General features: G+C 40.0%; 1 protein-coding gene across 7 annotated transcripts in view; it reads left to right on the top strand.

Annotated features, from left to right (window-relative positions):
- The window catches only part of tenm4 (teneurin transmembrane protein 4), a 973,741-nt gene that overhangs the window by 774,078 nt on the left and 187,466 nt on the right, over positions 1-12,197 (top strand). For 6 of the 7 annotated variants that reach the window (XM_048532769.2, XM_048532768.2, XM_048532771.2 and 3 more), the window contains exon 8: positions 960-1,130. The exons of the other annotated variant lie outside the window; for it this stretch is intronic. In XM_048532769.2, the coding sequence (XP_048388726.2) occupies positions 960-1,130 (171 nt within the window). The remainder of the gene's footprint in view (positions 1-959; positions 1,131-12,197) is intronic. 7 annotated transcript variants of the gene reach the window in all.

Below are 12,197 nucleotides of genomic sequence, written 5' to 3' on the forward strand. Positions count from 1 at the left end.
CAAAACTACTAAAAAAGGCAGATATCATCCTATTTTTATTTTTGCTTTCTAAGATTATCATGTCGTAAACATCTGATATGGCATCACTAAACAAGATATCATAGCATTTCTCCCATGTACGGAGGAACTGTCCATGTTGTGACTGTTATCTGTCATTGGTCATCCATACCATGGGCAATATTTTTTAAAATGTCACAAAACAAAAATTGGGCAATTTCAGATCATTGCATAAATTATGCAAATAGATAATAAATTGATGAACTTACTTAGCTACTAAATGATTGATTTTAAATGTGATTTATTCTGTAAATTCATTCACGCCCAAAGCAGACACATGCGGTGCAAAATTCAATTTCATCTTCAGCACAACATGGGTGGTAGCAGGCCAACCAATTCTTTTACGGCCTTCTTAATTTTTCCACTTATTTGAGATAATGACCTGCTACACTTATTTTGGGCATTCACAAAAGTTCAAATGTAATTCCAAGATGTACCCTATAACATCTCTACTGATACTACTGTCTAATGCTGTTTAGCACAAGAAATTGATTGGGCAAATTGTAAGACTGAACAAGCATAGTTATAGGACATACAAGATGCAAGGTTAAATACCAGCACCAATAGTTTAAAAAAAGCTATTACCGAATACAATACATCAATCACTGATCTGTAACCTTTGAGACATGGCTTCGTAGGCCACAGTGGGAACAAATTTTGATTTTTGAGACCTTGCACAATATTGAAAGGTTTCACTGACTCCAGTTCTTTCAATTTTGCACTGCACGTTTGCGAAGATTACTGGATCATTACATGGATTAATTATCAGCAGTACATAACTTAAAATAGAGAAAAGACCCACTCCAGGCCACCTCACAGTACTGTACATCGGTGCCTAATTTATCCAGAACTCCTGCAGTGATCCAGCCAGAAAAAGATGACTTTTCTCATTGCTATCACAGCCATGCACCTGTTTGGCCTAAACTGGCACCTGCAGCCGATGGAAGGGCAGATGTATCAGATCGGTGAGAACAGAGCCAACAGTTGGCCAGTGCCAACGGACGTCACATTGTCTCCCTCTGGTGGCACAGGTTTAGGCTTGCCTGAAAGGAAAGGCAAAGGAACCAGTGAAGGTATGGTTTACTGTAAACATAATCAATACTATGAAACTGGCTTTAAATCTGCAGTGTACTTTATGTTTAATATACAAGGGTTTATTTGTAAATTATAATTATAGAACTGCACATACAATGTTCCCTTTTAATATATTCTGCCTTCTTATTGGTACAAATTTTGAAAGCGTTTTCTCAGTTTTTGGACAATTTTCTAATCTTCTGTGAGGTTTTGTCAAATTAATGTGCACTGTACTATGTGTATATGCATTGCGGTCGATTACAGTTTAATGGAGCAATGTTATTTTGTGACCATGATGTATTTCCACAAACAAAGGGCTGCCGTGGAAACATTTTGCATGGTTGTGCCAATCATGGAGTCAAATGTAAATTTCTACAATAACGGTACATTACAAACCTTCTTCTGATATGCAAGCTATTTAAAAGCGCTGCTGTGAAAATTAAAATACATTCCACAGCTGGAACTGAGTTGGATAACCTTTAACTTGGACGAATTCTGACATTCTGATCTTACAACGTATACCTACAGTATATTGATGAACAATGACAGACTATGTTTTTAAATCTGGAATCCCTTGCTGTTAACACGTCCGTGCAAGTATAGAATTAGGAAGAATTTTTGATTTGTGACTCAAACGTTCTTGCCATTAGTTTGTTGTGATGATTCTTTGCCAGTAGATATCACTTGTAGGGATTATGTTTGAATTACTATTCAGCAAGTTGGTTGTCTGAGTATTTCCTAAGGAAAAGTAGAATTAATATGGATTGTAGTCAATAACATATATGGTAGCTAATGTATTACACTTAATTGATTAAGGAGGAAGTAATGACCAGGGCCAGTCTCCTCAACTTTGAAATAATCCTTCTGACCTTGAGAAAGGGGACCCAATGGGGCCCCTATTTGATGTTTCATATGAAACACTGGACTGGAGTAACAGCCTATATCTTGTGTACATGTCTCCGAAATGGAACTGGAACTTGTAAGTTTTTCACTGAGAGGTGAGCATGTTTCTACTAAGCCATGCCTAACAATGCACATTTTGGGCTTTTGTTTCATTATCGGAATAATGAGATGAACTGGATTGGCACAGTCTTTGATGACAGGAGTGTAAAACATTTGACACTCATACTCCACGCTCCTTATCGGCAGAGAATTCAGAATACACAGGAACGTTATTTTGCAACAGAAAAGAAAACATCCCAAGGGAAGAAGCCACCATTTGTGGTTAACTCAAAAAGTTAAACACCTAGCAAACTTAAAGAAAAAGTGTAAAACTACAGAAAGACGGATGGCCGGTCAGAATATCAAACAGAGCGTAAAAAGCAATGAAGAATGATAGAAGATTCAAGGAGAAATCTTAAAGTACGAGTGAAAACGAGGTAGAAATATTTTTGTAAATAATGTTAGGGGCCAAATTTTATAGGGATCTGAGCAACATGAGCCATGGTGAGATTTGTGCCGGAATTGGGTGAGAAGCCTGGCGAGGCCCACCTTGACATCAGGAGAAACTCACTGCATCTTTTATGTGCTAGCCAATTGGCAAGGCAAACTTCCTGCTGGGCAAGGCAATGGCAACTCCGCTCATTAACATGCAGCTTCCCATCTGAACAAATGCACCAACCAAGCTAGACATTGAAAATTCTTGATGTGTAAGTCAGCAGGGCACCTGGCGACTTCAGCTCATCGCTGGCTGCGAGGAGCCTCCATGTTGTTGATCACCAAACACCTTCTCAGGATACAATCCAAGACAACAGCCACTTGCACCTCTCTTCCATGGAGCAGGGCAGACATAGTTTCGGTGTAATATATGGGGTCAGTGGGAGGTGAGGTTCAATGTATTGGGCTCTACACTGGGGGTGAATGAGTGTAACTGGGCTGTCAGGGTAGTGCAAGGTAAAATGGGACATCCTAGGTAATTGAGGAATACCGGAATGAGGTCAGGGGATTTGGGGGATAATCGGGGGATACCTAATAACCGGTCAGAGGCTGGTGCTGATGGTATCCAGCGCAAACTGCCATCACATGCCATCCTCTGGATGTGAAATGCAACTGAAACAGAGCGATGCAACAGCCAAGGAGATCTAAATCAGCGTCACTTTGATGGGCAAAAATGTGTGATCCACATCTCCTGGATGCTTGGACATTACAGTGAAAAAAGATGAAGTAGTTATTTGCAAATTTCAGCCTTATTTTATTCATAAATGTTTCTTCACCCAAAGACTTTCTTTGCAAAATGAACATCCTTAGGCATCAAATGCTTGTTAAAAGCAGATTATGCCATTTTGTTGGTGTTTGCAAATCAAAAACTGTCATCTCAGTGGTGAGAAGTTGGTGTCAATGACATAAAATGTGAAACTAGCTGACCAAATCATCATATCACTTGTGGAAATTCTAAGGATGGCGTGAGATGTGGGGATAACAAGGTGTAGAGCTGGATGAACACAGCAGGCCAAGCAGCATCTGAGGGGCAGGAAAGCTGACGTTTCCATCCTAGACCCTTCTTCACTGAAACGTCAGCCTTCCTGCTCCTCTGATGCTGCTGGGCCTGATGTGTTCATCCAGCTCTACACCTTGTTCTCTCAGATTTTCCAGCATCTGCAGTTCCTACTAGGGAACTTGGTTACATCATGTTTCACGTAAGTATGGCAGTGAAATCAATGGCAGGTTTCATGGTTGATGTTGGTCTGGGATTGAGTGTAGGTCAGAGTGCAGCAGGCACTCCCTTTTTGATGTAATATGTTGGTCACTCTGCCTGCATGGCACCTTCACCAAGTCGGTGGATCCACGTCAACCAGGGCCCTGGTGGGGCAGACAATGGGGCTCCTGAAAATGCAGTTCCTCTGCTCAGATTGGTCAGGGAATCTGTCCAGTATAGTCCAGACAGAGTGTGCCACATCATTCTGGTGTACTGTACTCTGTTCATTTCAAGCAGATAGTGAGGCACTGTTCTGGATATTGAGAAGCCAGGGGAATGAGAGCAGTTTTCTACAGAGAAGGATAATGCAATTGAGATGTGGGAAGCTCAACAGCTTTGGTGGCTACAAGCCTGACAGGATCTGATCCTGACAGGACCTGATTGATACTCGGTTCCAGTGGATGTGAGATGATTGCAAATGACCACCGTGCAAAGTTTGTAAATTGAAGCCTCTACTCGTTTAATTTTCATTTAGTTTTGCTGACTAAATGGAAGCTCATTTTTGGAATTGCCCAATTGCTTGCCTGTTTATTGTATCCTTCCACTGGACAATGACAAAATCTAGGTGGCCAGTGGATATTGAGAACAAAGTACTTAGAGAGTGTTTAGACAGGATGTAACTCAGAGTAGAAGAACTGTGTTGCCTGGTCAAGGGTGAGTGATTGAGGTTGTATGAGGTGTGAGGCAATGTCAGCCATGCCAGCTATGTACCTGCTGTGCCATGGTATTTCTGCTGAGCAGCAATGCTGGATTGCCAACGCTTGTGTAAGGTCACAATGGTCTTTGAAAGGGGTTGTGTGGGCAGGGATGTGGACGTTCAGAGGATCTCCACTGAATAAGAGGTTGTTCAGGCAGTGCTGGTGGGAGGATGGGATGAGAATTGGCTGGGAGGGACAGAATTGGTGGAGGTGGGGGGGCGGGATGCCAGTTAAGGAATTGTGTCTGGTAAGATGTGGTGAGAAATCTCACTGGGCTTCATGGCAAGAATCCCTCCGAGTAAACAAGACATAACTCTTACTTAGGCAAAAAAAGCAAAAGATTCGGCCCTGACACTTTCTAGAGATAATAAAAAAGAGTTAACAATGTGAAAGTTGTTCTTATGGAACATGAGTCTGAGGAAATTAATAATGGAAATTAAATAGATGGCAGATGAATTACTCAGAAGTTTTGCATCTTTAAAACTTTAGAAGATACTAATAATATACCAGAAATAGTTACAAATCAGGAAATGGGAGAGAGGGAGCAACTCAAGAAAATTACAAACACCAGAGAAGTGGCACAGACTAAATTATTAGGACTGCAGGATGGGACAAATACCTGGATCTTGTTTGACTTCATTCTGCAATCTTACAAGAAGTGGCTAATAAGATTTTTGATGCCTTGGGTTTAATTTTCCAAAGTTTCCTCAATTCATGGAAGGTCCCATTAGATTGGAAAATCGCTAATTCTGTTATTTAAAAGGGGAAGGAGACAGAAAGCAGGCAATTACAGGCCAATTAGCTTGACATCTGTCATAGGAAACATTTTAGAATCTATTGCTGAAGTTGTTTTCACAGGACACTGAGAACAATTCAAACTAATCAGGCGTAATCAAAATGTTTTGTCAGAGGGAAATCATATTGAACCAGTTTATCAGTGTTCTCTAAGGAAGTGACATATGCTGTGGATTAAAACAAACCAGTGGATGTACTATGGTTTGAAGTCCAGAAAACATTTGATAAGATGCCACAACAAAGACTTTTGCTAATAATAAAAGCTGATGATATTGTAAGATATGTGAGATATTGGCATGGACTTGAAATTGGCTCACTAACAGGAAACAGAATAGGCAAAATATATGTTTATTCTGATTTCTTCTTACTATAGGCAGTGCACCACCAGGATCAGTGCTAGGGCCTCATATTTTATACGGATGTCTTGCATCAAGGAATCAAACGTTGATAAATATGCTGATGACACAAATGATAAATAGAAAAGTAAGTTGTGAAATAACATAAAGAAGCTACAAAGGAATACAGATAGTTTAAGTGAATGGGAAAAGATGTGACAAATGGAGTACAATGTGGGAAAGTGTGAAGTTGTCTATTTTGGCAGGAAAAAGAATAAAGTAGATTATTTAAATGTTGAGAGATTGCAGAGCTCTGAGCTGCAGGGAGAACTGGGTGAGCTAGTGCATGAATCACAAAAGGCTAGTATACATGTGGCAAAGTGAATGGAATGTTATAATTTCTGGCTAGGGTTATTGAATACAAAAGATTATGCTTCAGTTATACAGATCACTGGTGAGACTGCATCTGGAATATTGCGTTCTGTGTTTGTCTCCTTATTTAAGGAAGCATATATGTGTGTGGGAAGTGGTTCAGCAAAGCTTCCTTGAATTCACACTGGAATAGGCTCGTTGTCCTATGAAGAATTTTTAGACAGACTAGGCTTGTATCCACGGGAGTTTAGAAGTGTAAGAGGCATTTTAATTGAATTATATAAGATTCTGGGTGGACAGTCCAGATCAGGAAAGGACCTTTACTCTTTGGGAGAATCTAGAATTTAGGGTCGAGATTTCATACTAAGGGATCACCCATTTAAGACAAAATGAAGATTTTTTAATTACAACACCAAAAGATTTTGGAACCTATCTTCCTCAAAATGCAGAAGAAGCAGAGTCTTTGAATGTTTTAAGACATATATATATATATGGATTTTGTTAAATAAGGGTGTGAAAAATCATTGAGAATGGGTTGGACAATGGATTATCCAATCAGCTATGATCTTATTAAGTGGTGGAGCTGACCAGAGAGGCTCAGTGGCCTACTCCTGCTTCTAACCTGTATGTTCAAAAGTCAATACAACACAACGGAAAGGAGTGAATTGCATTGTGCCTGAACAATCAAAGTCATGAAGGATTTAAACAGAAGCAATGTTGGAGTTGCCTGATTCAATGCTCCAGATATGTCGATGGTGAGGTAGGTATATGAATAGTTTAGATTAGAATTGCATGTTAAAGATCATGCAAAAGTCCCAACATAGCTGACTCAGAGAGAATTACCCAACAAATTGAAAATTCCAATAAGCAATTCTCCTGTATCTGAAACTGTCTGAAAAAGACCCTCAAAGCCAGAGAATTCTAAAGGATCCTACTTGCTGAAGTTTAATATTACCTAGGAAATGTTTGTGGATTAGGAATCTGCTCAAACCCCTGCTTATCTGAACCGCACACTTACACAGGCACTCCCCAACACTCACCCTGACAGTCCCACACTGAACAGCGTCAACCTTCAATAATGGCTATGCTGTCACCCAAACATCATCATCCAGCACCTTATCTGGTAACTGCCTGGAACCACCACCCCCCCAACCCCAAACCCCATGAAGAAAACTATATTCTTCCCTACTAACCCCATTGGAGTTGATTCCACCCAGTAATATTGTCTACTGGCACAGCTGCTCAAGCCACCCTAACACTTGGCATCATGCAGTCCGCCATCCACTTGGTGCCCTACCACGCTCCCCTCCCACCTGCCTCCCAAACCCTATATTTACTTGACGTATTTATCCTCTCGCAGGAGCTTTCAAAGGGACTGCTGGACATTTGAATCACTAAACCCAGCACAGGCTGCTGCGTAAAGGACCACAGTTTTGACAATGATCCTTTCTCATGCTGGCTGCGAAGATTCCTAGACCTTTTTTCCCCCTTTTTTGTTCGTTTCAGGACACTCTTGTCCAGAGATGTCCACAGTCAAAGTCATCTAAAAGCATCTGAGTATTTTTTTTATCTAATCAAGGTTGGAACAAGGGATTCCGATTCTGATCGGAATTTCCATAACAATGTTATTTACACATGTTGCAGAAGTTGATTTAAAGCCTTAACAAATTAAGAACCTGATAGCAAAAACATATGAATGTCATGAGCAGGACAAGTGATAACTTTTATCCAAAAGAGTTTGGTGATAGCTGTTCCTAATATCGAAAGGAGGCAACACGGTATCTGAGGCTTTAGGTTCTCCAATGCAATGCCCAAACATCTCCATCTGTCACCTCGCCTGCCTCCTCTTAAAATACTCCTTGAATCTTACCTCTTTACTCATATGCACAAATGTCAAAGTTTGTATAATCTCAGTCCTCTTGGGATATTTTAATAGATCGAAAGCCATTACATAAATGCAAGTTGTTGTTTTGAATGACCGCAAGAACATTTTCTTTGAATTGGTACTTTCTATTAGAAATATGGAAGAGGGAAGTTGAAGGAGTAAGAGTGAGGAAAGGTTGAAATTAGATTGAAACAGGAAGCAACAGAGGAGGATGATGTGATCAAAATCTGAGGAAACATCAACAGCAATATAGCAGTGTACGTCAACGGAAGGAGAGGCTGCATTAGGTCGAGGTTGCGATATCTTTGGGCCAACACTCAATAAAGCATTTTTTAAAGTTGTACTTAAAAATTATTCATGATATAGATGGAAGGAAGGGATATCAAACATAAAGAGTGTCACCCTGTCTTGCTTGGTGGCTTGCCACGAAGCCTGTTTATGGCCTTATATTATGTCAGAAATGTAACTATACTACTGTGTTTTATTTATGCAATTACACAAAAATCATGACATGTTAATTACTTGCTTTAGTAATCCATGAGCCTGTAATGAATTAACTGTAATCAAACCAATGTACATTTTTGAGATTTTGAGAGATTGTTTTGGTAACCCTAACATTCATTCTACTGATTTGCCAGTTCCTTATTATTGCATTGTTGGAGTTTTAATAATCTGGTTAGAATTGACTGCTGGATACTTTTCAATGTCCTTAGTTTAAAGGTTAAAAAAAAATTGGAATGCATGTACCTTTGCTTCAGAAGCACATTTGTCATTTGATTCATTTTGCACCTGCAAGGTGACCAAGAGTCTGGTCGAAGTGATTAATTTATTGTATTTCTCATGTATGGAGAGAAAACTTAAAGGCTCATATTTCACAACATAGCAACAGTGCTCACCGTTGACATCAGTGAAAGCTTCCCACAATACTTAGCATTTGCTAAGGTGTAGATTTTGCCTTTCCCTTCAGTGATGCTGGCATCAACTCAAAGGAACCTTCAGGAACAGCAACAATGGAGGCAGAGGCAGAGGCAGAGGCAGAGGTGGTTCGGGCAGGAAAATTAGGGGAAAATGAAGCTCTCAAACAAGTACGCCAAAGTATTCCTGTCTCTTTCCTTTTTTTCCCCGGAAGTTGCCTGCATGTGCCGCTAGCGGCCACCAGATGGGAATCCAACTGAGGTTTGTTAATGATTCGATCGACAGCCATTTTGCCTGGAATCATTCACAGCATCATATCAAATCCTGCCATGTGTGCAACTTGTTAGTTCACAGGAAGTGAGCACACAATAGGAAGTTGGAGTAGGGTGAATGTGATATACAATCTGCACCTTGAATGGGGAAGATGACAAATTGGATGGTTATCTGGAGACAGAGACTTTTCAATGCATGTGAAGTTCCTGAAGTCTGCGGTAAGAGACACGGTATTGGGTGTGAAAAAATGGCTGACATCTCATTAGACCATATTGCCTAAATTTGCTGTAGACTATATTATGTATTTTATCTCAGCAGCACTCTCGCTGTGACCATTGTCATGTCTGCTGGTCTGCCTTTTAATAGCATGTCCTGAATTGCCTTTCCATCTCCGCAACTTCCCTGAGGATCTAAATTTGATGGCAGTGCTAAAGTCAGCTACTGAATTGCACACCTTTGGGATGATTGAGCCAGAAAACAATCAGCTGCCGGTTCCCAGAAATAAAGCTGCCTACCATTTCAAAACTATTGTGTGAAAATTCAGCTCAAGGATTGGGGTCACTAACCAATCTCACACTGATGTATTCTCATAGACAGCAAACTAGGAAGGATTTACACAGAAGAAAAACCATTATTGGGACATATATTTTGAATTAAAAACAATTGAATATCATAAATATACTTACTTTTTAAAAATGTTTAAAATGTGGCTTTGTTTTATCATAGTTAATACAACAGCTTATCAGTGTCACCGAGGCTGTTAATCTGTAATTATGAATTATATGCTAGTAAAAACCCTGTTGCAACTCATTGAACCAAGTGTAACTTTTTCAAAAGGCCTTTACACAAAACTGTTGGTGTAAAAAGCCAGTTCATGTTGGTTGAATAATTTCTACCTCTTTGCAACCTGAGGGATTTCAAGCATGCACGCAAAGCAAAAATCATTGACCACAATTTATTAATTTCTATATTTTTCTGCATCTGAGCGCAACCCAGAAATTGTTGTCAACTTTACGAAACAGTTGTATTCACATTGCTACCCCCACTGTTTTGCATTGAGAATGAAAGGTAACAAAAGGTAAAATAGAATATTGGAGGACAGGCATGATCAAGGAATAGGATTTGAAGAGATTTTGCAGAAATCGGGGAAGATTGTTTCAGATGGCTGGATCTGAGAGACTGCTCCAGTGGACAGAAGTTAGAGTAGGACAAAACCTACACCCTTGAGTGAACAACAACAGAACACGTGGAGGGTGATAAAGGAGGACATTGTTCTTGGAGGTCTACAGACACAAACACCAGATCCAAGTCATCGATGTCACTGTGGCTTTGCTCATTCTACACATACTCAGTAACTACACTCAAAGTAAAGCTATAATTCCATTTACTCTACAACTTGCCCCCGAGTACTTTTACAGTGTTCCCTTTTTAGCATTAACATTAGCCATAAACATTTTAACATTTTTTATCCAATCTCCCCTCACTCTCAAAGCTGCTAAATTCTATTGTGTTGGGAGAATAGTCTGCATTAGCATTCTTGGTTCTCTTCAAGAATGTTTAGAATGTATACACCTTGTTGCTTCCTCACAGGGTTAATACATTGATGGAATGGAATGGCAACTTCTGATCACAGCTCCTCCTGGGCTGTGAACCGCACAAAATCCTGAAGCAGTGAAGACCAATCCAGGAAAAGCTGATTTAAAGGAGAAGACTTCAGGACTCCCATAATCACAGCCTCTTTAAATGGAAGACAAGGAAGTGAAATTCTCACTCTGCTTTCCACCTGCCTTTCTCTCAAACCTATGAAATATGATAAACTGCAGGAAGAAAAAAGGCTGTTCAGAATATTATGCTGGCAGTGAGGAGATGAAGCTCCCTGCCATGTCTAGGACAGGATTACTCTTTCTGTAATTAATCGTTTCACTTTGACAGTTGCTGCAACATAAGGCTGCTGAGGTCTGTGGACATCCCAAGGATTCTGTGAGAGAGTGGAACTGGAAGATCACGGACAAACCGATAAACTGCCAAAGGAGGACCAAAAGGAAATTCTTGTGTGGTGCTCTGAATTGCAGAGCTACTTGAAAGGGCAATCTTCTTCCACAGGTAACCTCTGATATTTTGAAGGGAATGAAGATTCTTGTTCTCTGTCTCCAGTGCTTTTTCTAAAAGACTAGGTCATCACTCATTGACTGTAACGAAAAGTTTTCTGCAGCTAGCCGTACACCTTGATCTTGGAGTTCTAAATATTTCTGTAACATAAAGCCTTTATTCCAACTTCAAAGTATCTCTTTGCTGTACAACTTGTGCTGTCCAAGTGTGGGATTTCTGTAATTGCCTGCAGGTTTCTTCTTCTCAACCTGCAAGGCTTGGTTGTGCTATTTGACTTCTAATAGTCAGATGGTGAAGTTAACAGTCTCACTCAGGTAGTTAGACTAAATCCTGTCACAGCCTGAGTAGTTCAAGTTCCTAAATTTCTCAAGACATTATGTGTGTACAAGAGCTCAGTAACTGGTCTTGAAAGAAACCCTAGTAATTTCCCAACATGTTGATGGGTTCCTCTTGCAGCCTCCAACTATTATCTATGCAAATCAACTACTTCTCCATGTTGAATATTAACTTTGACCCATTTTGGACCTAATAATCTCTTATCTGATCTGGATCATCTATTATTTAGCTACTTGAAGTCATTGCACTTCTTCTTTGCTGAGGATTGAAGTCTCTCTCTCAAAACATTTCAAGCTTACCTTCATTTTCTCGGTGTGTGATCGCATAGTGTTGGCTTCCGCCTGTATATCTATCCATCCTGATTCAGCCATTAATTTTATTTTGAAACTTTGAATCCACTTCCTTACATTGTTAAAGCTCTCCTTTTAAGTTGATCATTGGTGCTGCCTCAGATTTTACGGCCACTTCACTGGTTTAGGAAAGTTTAAAATGTCATGTGCCTTTTGGAGATTGCACTAAGACAGAAGTTACCTTTTATCGCTTCCCAGCAATGACTTGGCTTTTCAGTCTGGTAGGAATTTCTTCATCTAATTGTAACCATGGTGACTGTCACTGCATCTCCTTGGCAAGTTCTCTGCAATACGTTGTTACAG

This window comes from Stegostoma tigrinum, chromosome 6 (genome assembly GCF_030684315.1).
Source record: "Stegostoma tigrinum isolate sSteTig4 chromosome 6, sSteTig4.hap1, whole genome shotgun sequence".
Classification (NCBI taxonomy): domain Eukaryota; kingdom Metazoa; phylum Chordata; class Chondrichthyes; order Orectolobiformes; family Stegostomatidae; genus Stegostoma; species Stegostoma tigrinum.